This window comes from Stigmatopora nigra, chromosome 13, assembly GCF_051989575.1.
Source record: "Stigmatopora nigra isolate UIUO_SnigA chromosome 13, RoL_Snig_1.1, whole genome shotgun sequence".
Taxonomy (NCBI): Eukaryota; Metazoa; Chordata; class Actinopteri; order Syngnathiformes; family Syngnathidae; genus Stigmatopora; species Stigmatopora nigra.
The window spans coordinates 7,735,833-7,753,806 of NC_135520.1; the positions used below are offsets into that span (position 1 = coordinate 7,735,833).

The window sequence follows — 17,974 nt, forward strand, 5'->3', positions numbered from 1 at the left end:
AACTGCGAAAGATTCCTCCAAGGGGGCGTGACGAGGAACTCCAAGCCAATCATAGATGAGAGGCGGAATGTCGTTTGTCTCCCCAATCAGAGAGGAGCGCTTCTCTCAGGGAGTCAAATACCGAAGAATTGGGAGGAGCCATTAGGAAAGATGAGAACCGCAGTTATGTCATCTCGTCAACTCTTCTGTTTTGTCCACATCATTTTATTATTTTTATGTGTAAAATTACTGGGTTAGGGGTTAGGGTTAAGGTTAGGGTTGGGGTTAGGGTTAGACTCTAACCCTAATAACTCCAAAATGACACTAACAGTATACAGAAAAAAACACAAATTGTCCATTAAACTCGACTCGACAGTCTAACTCTACCCCATCCTTGCATTTAACTGACCTGTTACAGTAACAGTTTGTTCTCGACTTATTGAGAACTATAGAGATGAATGATGTTGTCAGCATTGGTTGTAATTAGTAGCAGTTATTTTTAATCATTTATATAGCAAGTGATTATATTTGAGCATTTAAAAAACAACCACTAGTGTGATATAAAAGCTGGAGAATGTGCATAAATGCACATCACTTCGAGCCTACAGGCAAATATATAAGTGCACAATTAATAAATTATCTCTTGTGCAAAACATAATAAATGAATCAATATGTATATGTTCCTTATCCTTGAACATACTTTGCATGTGCCTACTAAATACCATCATGATCTGTCAGGAATAGCCCATATATAGGCCACAATATTATGATAGGGTAACAATACTAATAAAATCGTATTTGATATCATTTTGAATTCATTCATGGGGATCCATTTTATCATTAAAATGGTAAACAAAATACAGAGTAGAAATGTTCTAAATAAACAGCACTTGTAATAATTTTTACAACTGCTCTCTTCTACCCTCGTGTGGACACAGTTCCACACTGTATACCACTCAATTGCCTTCTAAAGTAGTTTTAATATAATATATTACAAATATATAATAATATATATAGATATAACTTCAGTTCCCTACTATTCCAGCAACTCATAAAAAACATGTCCATCATATGAATTCAAATATATGTGGAACACATATTTTCAAAACATTTTTATATAATAATATTTAAACACCTCTCACCACACTCATAGACAGTACAACTAGTACATACCAATATATAAAGAAAAAGTCTCTTACCCCCAAAAAATATAATATTATATCCCAAATCCCCGGTTTGTGCTGCGTACGGCTATCCTGTCCGTGTTGTGAATCACTATTACACTGCTCATAAAGATATATAATACGCCCAGCTGTAAACTGTGCAAAGGCCACATTGATAAGCGCTCATAGCTAAAGCATGAAGAGCCCATATGAGTAATACAAAAGGTGGATCCTTCCTCCTATCTCCTCTCTTTGCAAGGATTCACTCTTTATTAAAATATCTCCATTCCTACTACAAAAGAGAACTACTATTGTGATGATGGAAGAGGAAGTGGTGAGTGAACATGAAGAATTTACATGGGTAAATTTACTAAAAAGGAGCAATGCAAAATGACTTTTGGTTTAAACTTGTTTCCTTTAATGAGGATGATAGACTTATAATCGAATTTAAAATAAGAGAGTCAAAATGCAATGCCTGGCAAAGAGTTAATTTTTTAAATGTTTTCAATATCATTTGTCTACAACAACACATTTCTTGTACACAAAATGAAGTAAAATATTACTTGCAAGTATTTTGTAATAATAAAATGAATGAATTATCTGAATTTTGGGGGCAAAAAATCTATGATTTAAATAGTAACTAGATAATCCATTTTAAAAACTAAATAAATTAAAGCATAGCTGTATAAAAAGAAATTAGTCCTAAAGATATAAATAATTTAGTAGTAAAGTCAAATGAATTTAAAAGAAAACATCCACTATAGTGACCACTATCCCTGATAAGTATAAGTACAGTTTAAGGTAAAGTTCATTACATTGAAGTCAATGACGACAAAAATTTAAATAAAACAAAAGCAAAATAATAGCGTTCATTTGCTTTGTCCAAAAGTTATTTTTATTGATAATTGCACCGGGTACCCTGTAGGTGGCGTTACAACCTCGACCTCCCAATCGATCAACCCCTCCCTCTGCAGTTTTGGACACGCTCACCGATTAGGGTTGTTTTGGTGCACATGCGAGATGCGCAGGAGTCAGAGAAGCATTGACCTTCTTTACCTGCTACTATGCGTCGCTCCTACGTCGTACTGGTGACTTGGATTCGAGTCTCTCCTCCTTTTCCACACATCTTGTTTGTGTTCACCATCGCTGTGGTCTTTGGATGACTTTTGGAGAAAACTCACTTTTGATGGATTTTGTGGATTAGTCCAACAAATTTTTATTTTTTATTTAATGTCTTGGGAAAAGTCCAAATCTTGTCTTGTGCTGCGTATTTGTTGGATTCTTAAAGCAGCAAGCTCTGATGATCCATCCATTGTGCGAATTTAGGGGGATTTGGCAATTGGACGCACTGTACTGGCATGAAATGTACTGTTCTGGTGTCTTTAAAAAATCTTCAAAGTGACTTTGTTCTGGTGGAAAATTGTTCCTGAATGGGGATTGGACTTTGATATTATTGTCTTTCCTTGTGAAGCTAATAACATCATAATGGAGATTTGGGGTTAGAGTAAGATGGACAGTCAGAACGACTCAATGACATTTTGACCAGTTTGCTTTAAGATGTGAATTTTAGCTGTGGAAGGCATCCAAATTGATACTGAAATTGGCAGTGATGCTTGAAATGGGCAGTCTCTAAACTGCTTGTCATCATGACGACGAAAACACTCATCAGAGAACAAACAACATGGGTAATTATTTATTTGCTATTTTTTTATTTCCTCACTATCATTGCTCCCTGTAAACCATTAAATTGGATTAATGTCATGTTTACAATAGTGTCTATGGAAGGTTTTTGAGACCTCTTCTCGACAGCTTGGTGTCACGATGCGTCTTTCTGGATTGATATATTGATTGGTTATTCTTTAGAAATTGATCAAAGGTCAATTTAGGTTCTCAAACCTGCACATATTATCGTATTCAATCGATCAAAGGCAACAGACTTTGCAATATCTACAAATGCCAATGAACAGACATCATATTGTCATGAAATATCATCATTCCCACCCATACTAAACCATCCCCGTCAAGTGATGAGAGGACGGTGAGGACCACCGCTGCACACCAGCATGCCAATGTGGCCCAACGTGTCCTCCTGCCTCCCCCTAACCCCAAACTGCAGCCTGCCTGACGCTGACCTGGAGGCGGCTGACCTGAACCCTGACCAGGGTGTCCCGCTAAGTTACTACAGCCTCCCCCTGCTGGCCCTCATCACGGCGGCGTGCACGCTTCTGTCGGCAGTGGGCGTGAGCGGCAACGTCTTGACCATCCTAGTGGTGGGCAAGTGCCGTGACATGCGCACCACCACAAACTTGTACCTGTGCAGCATGGCCGTTTCGGACCTGCTCATCTTCCTGTGCATGCCGCTGGACCTCTACCGAATGTGGCGCTACCGTCCATGGCGCTTGGGTGACGCGCTTTGCAAGCTCTTCCAGTTCGTGTCCGAATCCAGCACCTACTCGACAATCCTGAGCATCACGGCACTGTCTGTGGAACGCTACGTCGCCATTTGCTTCCCACTGCGTGCCAAAGCCCTGGTGACCAAACGGCGGGTGCGCGGGCTCATCCTGGCCCTCTGGTGTGTGGCCCTGGTCAGCGCCGGGCCCGTCTTCGTCATGGTGGGCGTGGAGCGCGACCATCCTGGCTTCGGCGCTAACCACACCCAGGCGTTGGATGACGACACACGGGAGTGTAAAATGACGCACTACGCCGTGGAGTCGGGTTTGATGGGCGCCATGGTGTGGCTCAGCTCCATCTTCTTCTTCATGCCCGTCTTCTGCCTCACCGTGCTGTACAGCCTCATTGGACGCCGTCTGTGGCGAAGGCGCCGGGAGACTAACGTTGGTTCATGCGTGGCGCACCGGGACAGGAGCAACAGGCAGACTGTCAAGATGCTGGGTGAGTGGCAGACAAGTTTTCTTTAATATATTGATGTAAATGTTGATGGTAGTGACATCACATCATACCTTTTCTCTCTATGACTTGCAATCAAACCTGCTAACACAGATTAGGATGAAGTGCTATGCATATATAAAAAAAAAAACTTACCGCATGAAAACAAAGTACTATGGGACCTGAAGCAATCCTGTGGAATTGGTTCAGTAGTCCACACCTGACGACCATAATGAGCGGGTTCAAGCCCCATTTGGAAAAGAGAAAAGACAAGGGAGAGCTGCAATGTTCTCTATATTAGATACTTTTTTATATCTATTGATCTAAAACAACAGTTTAAAACTTTTATAGGTATAATTTTGGTTGGGCAGGCAATTGCCAGCCTCTCACAGCTAAAATGGACCTTCAGTGGTCGCCAAAGGTTAAAGACTGCCCACTATTTTTTTGCTCAGCCAATGAGTAGAAAAGAACAATAATGCTTGTTATACATATGAATAGTATGTTATTTTTGTGCAGTGGTGGTGGTTCTGGCTTTCGTCCTGTGCTGGCTTCCCTTCCACGTGTGCCGTTACCTTCAGTTCCGCTCGCTGGACGCGCCGTCCCCACTCCTGTCCGCCGTGTCCGAGCACTGCAGCATGGTGTCGGTGGTCCTCTTCTACCTGAGCGCCGCCATCAATCCCATCCTCTACAACACCATGTCGTGGAAGTACCGCGGGGCGGCGGCGCGCCTCTTTGGCCTGGGTGACCAGCGGCTGCCTAGGACCCGCACGGCCAGCACGCTTAAGGCTGTTGCGGATGGATGGTTGGAATCTAGCACCAGCTTCTAAAGTCATTCGAGTTGACCATTTGGATCCGATTTGGCTCTTAAAATAAGTATTGCACCGAATGTATTTTCTGGATGACATTGGAAAGCACTGTAGAAGTTGTGAATTTGTTTTTTTTTTATATGGTGTCAGTATTGTTAAGAGTACTGCAGTATTTGTTTTGCATTAATGTTCCCCTTGTGTCACTGATAATCTAATAATCTCATAGATTTTTGGATTCTTTATTGTAAATAAAATAGTGAAACTTGGAAAATTGTTCATTGATGTACATTCCACGATGCCTTACTATATGTGCTGACTAATTTCTTGTAAAAAGATGCTGTGCAGTGATTAAAAGGTGTAAACATGAGTTTCATTTGATTTCCTTTTAGCAACATAAACACTCCACTTCAGAAAAAATTAAAACATTTATTGGGCATAAATATATTATATATACGCTACGATACGGTTACGTCTTACATACATAGGGTAGTATTTGCCAAAAAAAAAGACCTATACATTAAAATCGATATGGCAGTTTCTTTTTATATAATGCATATGAAATTGTCTAACATTTACAATAACAAGAAAAAAATGCATGAATTTCTCTTTCAAAATCTCAAATTGGTAGACCATGACAACCTGGAATGTTAACTCTTAAAATTGTGAGGTACAAACACTGAGTTTCTTTTAAAAAGTGTTTTTCTTTGTGTGTGTGTGTGTGTGTGTGTGTGTGTGTGTGTGTGTGTGTGTGTGTGTCTGTGTGTGTGTGTGTGTGTGTATGTGTGTTTCCGCACCCTGTGGCCAATTGCTCAGTCCAAAAAAAAAAAAAAAGAAATAGATTACGAATTGTTAAAAACAAACAAAAAGAAAACAGAAAACAAAAGAAACAGATCAGAAGGCACAGGTGTATATGTGTGGAAAGGATTGTAAAATGATTTTTCCTTAAAGTGGAATTAACACAACAGGGAGTAACCTGTCATCCTCCATCACTTCTATGTTCTTGCACTCAACTCACTGGCTACCAATGACGGGGATGACCAAGTCAAATCAATCATGTCAAAGGCAACCAATTGGCAGTAGTGTTTTGGATCAAAAAGCAACCCCCACCATTCAAGACTACTAATGCTCATGGTGATAGAAAAGTGCTTCAACTTAGGTTAGTCGTAAATGTACTTACCACCTCTATAGCTCTATAGATATCTCTGTACTGTATATCATCTCTTAGCAAAAAAAAAAAAAAAAAAATACAAATACTGGATACAAAACACTCACTATTACTGGCTAAGCCCAACAAGATCTCGTCGATAAACTCGCCCGCCTACGCTCGTGTGATTGATTGGACCTTTTTAATCCCCCTTTTCGTTAGTCACCACCCTCCTTATTTCAAGGGGGGGATACGACGTGTTTCCACAATGGCACATTTTGCGCAACCCGAAACAAGAACAGTCTTAAACGCTAATATTGAAAATAAGCATAATCACAGATCAAGTTAATGTTTTTTTTTTGTCCTTTTCGTCAGAGGATAATAGTAACAATAATAATAATAATAAAAAATAATAATGCTGCTGTGTCGTTAAAGAATATCACAGAACCCTTGGTCAGAAAACATTGAAGCCTGCGCGTTTTTTTTGCTTGAAAAAGTCAACCGGCAGGAACATTTGCGTTTGCTACATGTCTTTCTCTCTCCGAGCAATTTGAAAACTACGACGACTCAGCCCAGAGATGACATTAAAATAATAATTAAAAAAAAACAGTACATACATATTTGGTTACAAGATTTATAACTGCGGGATCCCAACAACTGCATGAGAAGTACTCAAAAGGTTACTGAGGGAGGAAGAAGGAATGCTGGCCTTAAAAATCATTCTAACATACAAAAAAAAAAAGCATGCTACCAGGAAGGAGAGAAATTAGTATAGAACTACACTTAATCTTTTTTAACAATAAATAAATGAAGATTGCACTGTAATTGGCATTGTAAAGTACTGTATGCAAATATATAGTATAAATAAAAAAAATACTAGAAAAACTACCATCATTTTCCCATAGACTTTGGCAAAAAAAACAAAAACAAAAAAGAAAAGGCATTGAGCGAGTAAACCTGCTGACGAGGCACGACATCATCCAAAGACGGGAACATAAGCGGAAGACGAGATGAGCGAGCGGCGGCTATAAAAGGGAAAGTGTGGGACGGGGGTCTTTTTTAACCCTCCTGTACTGTAATGAAGCCTAAGAACAGCAAACAATAGCTAAGAAACTTGCAGTCTATTCATGAATTAAATGATTTAAATGGAGGCATTTGCAATAAATTGATTGGTTAGGCAGAGTATAATGTTGCAATATTTTTTTGTGCTGTCAAATTTTTCATCAACAAATGAAAATATTTTGCTTTAAGATACTTTGAGATCTGCAATACAGTTAGGTCTATTTTTTTAAGATAAGTGGCTCAAATTGACCCATTTTAACTCTCAATTCATCCTGTTAAAAATGTTAATTGACAAAAACAGCTTTTTTTTTTAATTTTTGAAAAATCAAATTGACCCCCAAATATGCTGTTCATGACTAAGGAAACTAACAGGAGGGTTAAGGACCCTTATTTATCCTTTTTTGTCTTTTTTTTGGTCTTTTTTTGTATTTTTTTTTAAAATAAATTTTGTTTTTCTATTTCCCTGAGGTACGGTACAGGCCTCATGTGCGGATTCCACTTCTTACGGGTCGGGGTGACCTCTTTGGACTGCGTTTCTTGGCTTTGTGTTTTGTTGGAGGGAGGATGCCCTGCATATCATTTGAGGAAAGGTTTGAGAGGAAACAAAAAAAGACAGTCGGCTTGATTGAAAAAGGAAAACCACAAAATGGTAGTCCGACGGAGCGGCCAAGGATTTGGGGTGCGAAAGCCATTATTGGTTTAACCAAAGCAGGTGAAGAGAAACAACACACAAGGTTGTAGACCAAGTTCACCCGGTGATTTTACGCCTTTCGAGGTAGTAACAGAGCCGTCACGTAAGGAATGCCAGAAAGGCGGCTACGTTTTGGTGAAAAAAGGTGGCACATTTCCATCTTTCTGCCATCTGTAGCTTAGTCAGTTTGGCAATTTTCCGCCTTCTGAGGTAGCATCAGAGCCGTAAATGCGCATGTAAGGTTTTGGTGGTGAAATTCTCACATTGATTGACAGGAAATTGCCAACATGAACGTGCAAACTGTTGTGGCGATACACCATCTTTTCTGCATTCTTTACAGAATAGGAGCAAACTCCTACCTCAGAAAACTTCACTTCAAGGTTTACATTCTAGAGTTGCGATTGTAAACATTTACTGCAAGGGCTTCTAGATCATCTATGTTTTAACGCCATTGACAGAGAGATATACGTACAATTCATTTGATATGCGGAGGATAGCAAAGACCCTCCCATATAAAATGGGTTGGACGTTTATTTCTGTAAATGCCGAGGAATGAAGAATGAAAAGCAAAAAAAAAAAAAAAAAAAACGGGCTAAATGCTGGGCTTTCTGTTACGGCTCTGACACGACAGTTTTTGAAGGACATCCGAGTACAAAAAAACATTAGCTAATGCTAGGATTTTTTTTCTGGATTGGATATTTAAGGCAAAATTACGATAAGAGTAGACCCCTGTAATAGTTTACATTGACAAAGAATGCAGGGGTCCACCGTACCCTCTCCTCCTTGTGTCGAAAGTAAGAACGCCGTCGCATCGAACTGACAATGAGAAAAAAGCGCACCGAGTTGCAGCAAAATCCCGACGTATTATGGGTTGAAATAATAACACCCCAACGGGAGAGAAAGCGAATATAACAAGGTTGCAGGGGGATCTGCGTGGAAGGGCCCAAATAGCAAATGGAGGCTGTGAAACTGGGCTCCAGTTTAATGCCCCAAACTTGGCTCTGATCTGATCCAGAATCAGGATATTTGTTTCAAAAATACACATTAATTTCTGCTCTGTGTGTGTATGTATATCTCTATATATTTCTGTCTTATATTTATATTAGATAACTGGTTTCCACACAGAAAAATATGAAAAAAAACATAAATCAAGAGGATAGCAGCATCTTACATCATACGTGGATTGCATCACTTTGGCGAGCGTAAGCGTGTGCGAGCGTGACACCGGTTGAGTCATTGTCCACGCACAAGTGTGTGTGTATATTTGTGTGTGTGTGTGTAAATGTATCATTCAATATGCTAAAGCTTTGAATGCCTAAATTAGAATATGGCTGAGTGAATAAAGACTGCAGAAAACAAACAAAAACGTAAATGTAAAAGAAAACAAAAATCAAATAAACAACGAACCAGGAAATATACACGCCCTCTAAAAGAAATATGATTTTTAAAGAAAAACAAATTGAAGACAGTCTGACAGCTATTTAAGGCTTGTGGATGAATGTTCTCGCCGTCATTGCGTAGGTTGAGCTCAGCTACAAACACACTAGAATAAAAGCCTTAAGAAGAAGAAGAGCGTCTTAAGTGTTTATCTTGACGATCTGATATAAAAAGTTTCTCTTGGATTTCGCTTTCTCTTTCTATCCTGTTGTTTAAAAAAAAAGAAAAAAAGATTCCCTCACTTCATGAAGAAGTACTGCAGCAAGCAAGCGATGAGGATGGAGAGGCCGGCGAAGGCGCACACAATCAGCGCGGCGAAGCGCTCGTCGCTCGACATCAGGCCGGCCGCCGGACGGGCAAAAGGAGCACAGGCTCCACCCCCTGCCGCCCCCGTGGACGCCGAAACCTCCTGGCGTCGCGGCGTGAACTGCGACGAGGGGCTGAGCGGCCCGCACAGTTCTTGGCTCGAGTCCTGGCAGCGGCGGCAGGCGCCCACGCGGAAGCGGTAGTCCGAGTTGCCCTGCAGGCCCGAAATCTGGAAGGTTCCGTCCTCGCCCTTGAACACCTGCCACACAATCACGGGGTCACTAATTTGCCGCGTTAATTATATCGCAGCCAAAATTTCTAATCCAAAATGATTAGTTTTTTTGGACTAACACTGCACTTCCATTTTCATTATTTTTATCTTCTTTCTGAGGACATTGGTAAACAGTGACATGCCTGCTAAGAATATAAATGAACCAATCCTCTGGCAGACTTTGTAACATTGGCAAATATTGTATCCTGTCCAAAAACTTGTTATAGTAAAGTAAAAGTATGCTCTTAGTTAATGGTCTGTAAAATGTACCTGCTTATATTCTGACTCACGGCCCACCAGCACTTGCAACACGTAGCTTATGGGGTCTCCCCTCATTGGCGGGATGGTCTCCCACGTGACTTCGCACATGTTCCCTTCCAGTTGTTGCACCTTGGGAGCTGTCATGTGATCAATATATATGTATCAATACGATGCTGGTGCATGGAAACGTGAGTGTGAAGAAAAGAGAAGTGGGATCAGGCAGGGTTTTACCTTTGAGGACGGGCGGCAGGGACTTGGTAGTGCAGAAGGTGTAGCTGTTAGAGAAGGGCCCATCACCGGCATCACTGAAGGCCTGTATTCTGAAGGTGTAGCTGCTGGACTCTGTAAGCCGCTGGACCTTGTAGGTGCGACTGGGGCCCCGGTAGATGGTCACGAACCTGCCGATAATATTTTCAAAATTGGACATTCTCTGTGGGGTTCATTTCAGGGAATTCATTTGGCCAGGCCTTTTATTTTTGTGTTGCTTTGTTTTTGTATTGTTATGTTGCTGCAAATCTTTTAACTCATGTTTAGACTTTGATGGCTATGTAATATACCATGATTTTAATTCATAGGGTGCCCTTGGCATCAATCTGCCTCCAGTCTATTAAAACTGGAAGGGTTGAGATTGCTGGATATTGATTGATGTCAATGGTAGTGAATTCATACCTTACTTATTCTAAGATATTTGCTTGTGAAGAACCGTGAACCATTTTTCTGCAGTCACAGTGCTGACTAATGCTGTTTTTTTGTTTTGATTTGTTGTTTATAATCTTCCTCTGTGGACTCATTTCAACTCACACTGCCAATTCTTTGCTATAAATACTAAATCAGTTGACACCATTCTAATTAGATTGCAAATGGGCTTTTTCACTGATTGTAATGTACATTTCATCTTCCTTTTGAATTGTATTCAGCTTTATTAGGTGTTATACAAATAAAGATAAAGGTAATAACACTAATAGAGCAAGCAACTACTTAAAAACGAAACACGTTTTAAAATCAATTATACATTTAAAAAAATAACACCCTTTGACAGTTTTCCCATAAAATATTGAAATGTTTTTAAAGATTAAAATAAATACAGGATTATTTAAAATTAAGAGGGCCAAAAGAGAGGGTTTGGAACATTTCATCCCAAAAAAAGATGTCTATTAATGTGTTAATGAATAAATCTGGGATTATTTGATTAAGATAGCCAGTAATGGAGCACATCAATATTAATTCTGATATGTGACTGTGGTAAACATAAACAAACAAACAAAAACATGATGATACAATTGATGCTATGCCCTCATACAAAGTCAGGTGCTTAAAATAGACAATATATCTATCCCAACCTCATCTGGTAAACTATCCATCATCATCACGTCACTGATTAACACCCGACTGAATTGAGATGAGATATTTAACAAGTCCTTGACTGGAGGCCAAGCTTGCCTGACTAACCGACAGTAACTCTGATGTGAGGCAAAAGTAGGAGAGCAGAACGAAATGTTATTGTTATGTTATATCAGTTGTTTGTTATCATCCTCGATTAAGTTCTACCTGCAACAATCTCTCAACGTATTTTTGAACTCAGAAGGCTTTTAGTCTGGGTTGCCATGGAGCTTACAGAAGCGCAAAGGAAATGAGAAAAATCAAGTCGTGGGATTTTGAAGGCCAGTAATGAGATGGAGCCAAGCGAGGAAAGAACAAATATAGTAGAACATCACAACACATACATACAAGATATATCTGAACTTTCCACAGCTGTGACAACATCAATTATTTGGTATTTACCAATTTCAGGAATAGTAATGGTATGCTATTTTAATCTTTTTTTTCCCCTCCAAGATAAAATACTACTACTACATTCCATGTTTACTTTATGCCATGGGATAAACACATTTCAAAATGTGAACCATCTAAAACAATATTCATAATATATTTTGAACACACACCTCTTTATTAGATTCTGCAGCAAATTAGATTTTCCTAAAATATGATTAGAGTAATAAAAATGCATGAGGTGGCACAAAGAGTCAATCAAATAGGTTATTAAATGCGACTTCCAAAGCCCTAAAATTACATTTTCACCATTTGCATCCAATCATTCGATATGTTTGCATATATTTTTGCCTGGCGTGTTACTTTCGGGCATACTTGAAGCACGGTGAATTATGTTTTTTTTTATTTTTAGCAAAAGGGCAAAAGAAATAGAAATATTCTGTAACTATAGGTCTACTGCGCAACACCACATAATTGAGGATACCTCTAAAAGAGGAAGTGAAGCGAACATCGACCGAAATGGTTTTCCCATGTTTATCTCCTCCTCCTCCTCCCTGACTGAGCCTCAACGTGACTCCTGTGTGGTACATCTGGTTACATGGCACACACTCGGGGCTTTTAATGAGCTGCTCATGATTTGAGTGTGCTTTCTGTGTAGTATTGACGTTCCTGCGTTTGACAAGAAGCAAGTGGAGTACTTGCTTAACTCGACTGGTCATTTGATTAAGTACAGCTGCAAAACCATAAATCTAAAACAAGGGAATATACTGCAATATTGTTCATTCTCTGTGGGGTTCACGTCGGGGAGTAGATTATCATTTCAGTGAATCTAAGTTCGTAAATTTCAAGACAGGTTGAACACATTAAGGTTATTTGCTGTATTGATGCATAATATTACTAATCTCACCTGTGGTTTTTATCCTGCATCTGTAGTATGTAGTGAATATCGTCGGTAAGCAGGGATGAGCGAGAGTTGCTGGCGTTTTCCCCCCACTTCAGCTTGAGGCTCTGTGGCCCATTGGCGCCGCACTCCAGTGGGGGCGGGGCCGGGGGCAGGGGTCGAGTCCTCACCAGCATCGGTGGGCCGGTTGGACCACAGCCGATGGCGTTCACCGCCCGGATCTCCACGCTGAACGGAAATAAAAACGTTAGCTTATTCAAATGCAGTTGTTACTTGTTATACATATACATGATAACTAAAGGCTTTTTTTACACATGCTTCACAGTGGATAAAATTACTCTTTTCCTGGCATAGACTGATGAAGTGATTAGCATGGGAGGCGAATATCATGACAGGGGCACACGTGACATTTGGATGCTAATGTGGTTGACCTTTGATTGAAATTGACGACACCACGAGCACCTGTTCGTTGGCATGGTGATAATGAAAAAAAATCTGAGCAATTGTATTGCTGCTACATAGTCTAAATTCTTAATATATATATATATATATATATATATATATATATATATATATATATATATATATATATATATATATATATATATAACAGAAAATGCCTATAGTGAGGCCACAGACTTATGAATCAAACATAAAGTACCCCTCTCATTTGTAAAACTTCCATACGTACTCACACTCTACCTGCCATTTGTTTCATATTGGCAATATTTGGTCATCCATCTCAATTTTTTTTTTTAATCAAATATTGAACCACTTTTTGAAACACCATCTAGGTAGTGCACCACAAACAGGAAAATCATTGCGAATGGCGCGAATATTAAGATACTTTTGATGTATCCATTAGCTGTAAATAAACAAGAACTACCGTCAGTGCCACGCGAAAGGACAGGCAGACAAACATGCACACAGAGGTGTGCTTCAGTGGCAGCCATTACGCAAGAGAGCAGAGTGACATGGGAACAAAAACAAGCTGAGATTGAAAACACGACATGCAGACACACAAACACAGGTACAGGTAATAACAGAATGGCTTATGAAAGAATAACAACAGCAAATTGTCATTCACAGGATGAGTTGTTATTTAGTGCAGGATATTTTGTCCTTGAATGTACTTTGACAGACTACTACAATTTGACTGATCATCCCTCTCAGTCAAAATGTTAGATGTTTATCAATGTCTATGCAGATGAAACATGATGGCTATTTGCCATTTTTGAGTTAACCAATAGCAGTACCTGTACTCGCTGTCCGGCTGCAGACCGCTAACCAGGTGACTGGTCGCCGGCTCCACCGTGATTGTTCGTTCGTCCAGGGAAATTACGTACGAAGAGATTTCCGCTCCATTGCTGCTAGGCTCCTCCCATTTGAGAAAGAGGCACGTGGAACGCGAGTGGCCCGACTCCGAGGAGGACGGCAAGTCCAAGAGGCCGAGGGAGGAGACTGCGTCAGGAATGGTCGCAGGCGTCTGGAAATTGACCTGCTCGCTGTGAGGCCCTGCTCCGGCTTGATTTACAGCCTGAAAAGAGAAATCCAAGGGTCAACGTTTGGAAGAAACCTGCTCGCAAGGTTATGATGGCCTTATAAGAGCCATAATAATAATAATATAAAGAATAAACTGAAAAGTAATTAATGTCAAAATGGTAAGTTTTCCATGCATGAGAAGAAGATGTAGTTACATCCATATTGTATTGTCGATATACAACTATCTATTCTCAGTGCTCTTAAAGCCCGACAAATTAAGTATAGCACGGCGGTGGCAGCTTACCTGTAACCTGCAGCAGTAACTGGTTGCGGGCGTAAGATCGGAGACTTCGCACTGCGTGGCCGAGCCGCTGTAAATGAGCTCCATAGGCTCGTCTTCCCGACCCCATTCCAGACGAAACTCTGATATGTCGCTGCCGGACCCCTCGGGACTCTGACGGGAACACACATAAAATTAAAAAAATAATTATAATCTATTACCCACCTTGTTGGAGTTGTATATGTATAGATGTATGTACCATATGTATAGATGTATGTACTATATGTATAGATGTATGTAATATATGTATAGATGTATGTACTATATGTATAGATGTATGTAATATATGTATAGATGTATGTACAATATGAATAGATGTATGTACTATATGAATAGTTGTATGTTCTATATGTATAGATGTATGTACTATATGTATAGATGTATGTACTATATGTATAGATGTATGTACTATATGTATAGATGTATGTACTATATGTATAGATGTATGTACTATATGTATAGATGTATGTACTATATGTATAGATGTATGTACTATGATAATAATAAATAAATAGAAAATGTAGAATTGGATTTAACTGAAAAAATGGATTCATCCATAAAGAGACTGACTCCCAATGTGATGTAAGACAAATTGCCGCAATTAAAGCAGTGAGCAAGCTGGATTGCTGTGACCATCGCTTGAGTCAGACAGACATTGTAAACAACATTAGCAACCTTATTTCATGTAATGATGGGAAAAAAATCTCTCGGGAGCTCGGTTTCCACAACGACGGAACCGCATTTTGCAACCTTTCTAGTCACCCTACTCACAAACAATTTGCATCAAAGTTAGATGCAACATTTCATTCGTCAATGTTTCTTACCTCCCAGTTGAGTGATACGGAGGTATTGCTGATAAGCATGATTAACGGAGCCCCACACTGGCCCGGAGGACCAGCTGCAGTTGCAACCACAGTTGGGTCGGAGTACTCGCCAAACTAAAAAAAATAATGACAGGGGGTAAATACCTTGTGTAATTTACATTGGAAAACTATTTTCCTTACCCCAGCTTCATTGGCAGCCCTCAGTCGGAAAGTGTAGGTGGCGCCGGGCAGCAAACTACCCACGGTGCACTGCAGTTCTGGTCCCTGGAACACTTGGGCCGGCCTGGCGTCTCCCTCGCTCATTTCCAGGCTGAACATGTACGGCTCGCTCGTGCCCTCGGTAGTGGGGGAATCTGTTAAAAGAACAACAAACAATTAACCAAAAAAGAATAATAATAAAAGAATCTAAAAAGTATCACCCCATCATACATATAAACACTGAAACTAAATAATGATGTTCATTCATATAAAGCTAACTTATAAAACACTCCCCAAAAATGTTAAAAACTTCAATGCAAAATGTACACAAGAAAATAAAAATAGAATTTAATTGAAAAGGATAAACAAAGTCATTTCTCATTGTTATAATAAATAATTCATAAATGGAATGTGTTTTTACTACAAGCAGCTACTTTTTTTGATTTGAATGTAATTTGTTCAATTTCATTATATCAAAAGTGAATAAAACGGGAGCTTTCAGGGGCTTGACTTCTTGGAAAAGCGCTTCTGCCGACATCCGGCCAGTGCCCCCAGACGACACGTTATTCTCTTAAATGAATTCCCGATTAAGTGGTGAGCGTGCTTTGACCGCCGAGTGTCCATTAGAGCGGGCTGGGAAAACGCAGTAGAGGCAGCCAGAGGGTGATTAAGCCAGCTGACAGCAATAAATCACAAATAATCAACCATCCAAACGCAGTGTGCGCGCTCACCCCATTCTAACTGCACCTCCTTGTGCTTGGCTTTACCCACAATCCTTGGCGGCTGGCAGGGCCCAGGTGGAACACTTAACGTGCGTACGGGAACGCTGACGGTGCACTTGAGGGGAAACCAAAAAAAGTGTTAAGCCATGGTAAAAGTCATGGGTGCGATTCATTGACTACCTACCATTGATGGTGATAACACTGAATCAATTTTAATACATAATTAAATGACAACTAAAAATTTCTACATATGACCTTAAATAAAAGGTGCATACAAATACAAAATTCACAATTACAATGTTTTATAAAAATCTTTAGTTCAGGATCACATTTTAAATTTTGGGGGGGTTAATTGTTTCGTCAGTGCCATCCGTCCCAGGTTAAATGGCTTGGGTATCACTGTCAATGACTTAATTGTGTACCTGACTGTGTCCCCCAGTGGTGATGCTGCACACGCGGAGGCGGTACACACTACCCGGCGTCAGCCGTTCACACACGCACTCAGTCGCCGGCCCGCTGCACGCCACTTCCCATTGGCCGGCTGCAAAAGTGCGCACACACATAACATACAAATTTAGAATCTTGAATTAAAAAAAACAAAAAAAGCAGGGAGATTCGTACATTCCGAGCACCCTTCGCTGATCTCCAACAAATATGTTAGTGCCTCAGAGCCGCCATTGTCCTGCGGGGGATCTGAAAGACATGCAGAAAGAAAAGACAGGTTTGAGAACGTTAACGCAATTGATTTTAACCGCGGGCCGTCCCCGTCTGGTACAATGAGAAAATTGACATGCATGCTATTAACATTTGCTGGGATTAAGAAGTCAACTGGATACACTTGATACAATATTACATACAATTTGCGACAAATGCTGCAATAAACATTAACACAATTTGACTCTAATAGCAAAAAAAATATTATAATTTGCTGTCCATTTGAATTAAGACAACGCCTGATTGGAGGTCCACTGAATTGGAAATCTATTGTCGTCCATGTCACAAAATATTTTTAAAATGGCTCTTCCTTACCCCATGTGACTGTGAGGGAGTAAGGCGTGGACACCAAAACGCACGGTGTGGACGGTGGTCCCGGCTTGTCGGGATTGGTGGTGCACACCAGCACCTCGCTGGGACTGCTCTTGCCTTCCATGTTCGACGCAATCAGCTGTGTGTGAGATAATAATGGCATTTTTAGTAGCCATAGGAGAAAATGGTGCATTTATATGCGCTGTATATATCCCGGCTGTCATTATATGTCATTACCAAACAATGTATATAGACTCTCTCTTGTCGGAGGTACTATTATGCGAAATAATTTCGCCACAAATAAGAGCCCATGGACAAAAGAAAAATAATAATAATGCCGGTAAAATAAAATACCATAAAACCAAAAAGTCAAATAAATGAATAAATGCATTAACATTATATTAAAAAAAACAGCCTGTATACTTTTAAAGAATTGGTTTTAGTACTCCACCCCAATATCAACTGATTGGCTGCTCTTTGGCTGATATCCAAATCATTTAAAAATTGATTGGACTACCCTGATGCATTTTTCAGGATAGTTTTGTAGATGTGTTGTAATTTCTATGCAAGAAATTAACTCACCCTGAATTTATACTGCGTGCTCCTTTTCAAGCCTTGTACAGTACAGGTCAAGTGTTCTCCAGTGTACTTCGGATGAAAGTCCACTCCCTACAACAGGTTCATTAGCTATAACCTGTTAACTAG

At 39.9% G+C, this 17,974-nt stretch overlaps 2 protein-coding genes across 4 annotated transcripts in view; one reads left to right on the top strand and one right to left on the bottom strand.

Moving 5' to 3' along the window:
• Nucleotides 1-2,042: 2,042 nt before the first annotated feature.
• Nucleotides 2,043-5,201, top strand: ghsra (growth hormone secretagogue receptor a). Its single transcript, XM_077731074.1, has 2 exons — nt 2,043-4,034; nt 4,545-5,201. The coding sequence occupies exons 1-2, from the start codon at nt 3,206-3,208 to the stop codon at nt 4,853-4,855; spliced, it is 1,140 nt and encodes a 379-aa protein (XP_077587200.1). The 5' UTR covers nt 2,043-3,205; the 3' UTR covers nt 4,856-5,201.
• Nucleotides 5,202-8,564: 3,363 nt separating this feature from the next.
• fndc3ba (fibronectin type III domain containing 3Ba) overlaps nt 8,565-17,974 on the bottom strand; it is a 47,204-nt gene continuing 37,794 nt past the window's right edge. For all 3 annotated transcript variants that reach the window (XM_077731916.1, XM_077731915.1, XM_077731917.1), the window contains 13 exons: nt 17,852-17,938; nt 17,273-17,408; nt 16,865-16,936; nt 16,666-16,784; nt 16,253-16,358; nt 15,504-15,676; nt 15,324-15,437; nt 14,464-14,613; nt 13,934-14,214; nt 12,684-12,905; nt 10,238-10,404; nt 10,016-10,143; nt 8,565-9,733 (listed from right to left, as the gene is read on the bottom strand). In XM_077731916.1, the coding sequence (XP_077588042.1) occupies nt 9,407-9,733; nt 10,016-10,143; nt 10,238-10,404; nt 12,684-12,905; nt 13,934-14,214; nt 14,464-14,613; nt 15,324-15,437; nt 15,504-15,676; nt 16,253-16,358; nt 16,666-16,784; nt 16,865-16,936; nt 17,273-17,408; nt 17,852-17,938 (2,082 nt within the window). In that variant the 3' untranslated portion in view covers nt 8,565-9,406. The remainder of the gene's footprint in view (nt 9,734-10,015; nt 10,144-10,237; nt 10,405-12,683; nt 12,906-13,933; nt 14,215-14,463; nt 14,614-15,323; nt 15,438-15,503; nt 15,677-16,252; nt 16,359-16,665; nt 16,785-16,864; nt 16,937-17,272; nt 17,409-17,851; nt 17,939-17,974) is intronic.

Coding starts and splice junctions, on each gene's coding strand:
- ghsra (XM_077731074.1), top strand. CDS start 3,206: ATGCCAATGTGGCCCAACGTGTCCTCCTGCCTCCCCCTAACCCCAAAC. Junction 4,035..4,544: donor GCAGACTGTCAAGATGCTGG/GTGAGTGGCAGA, acceptor ATTTTTGTGCAG/TGGTGGTGGTTCTGGCTTTC.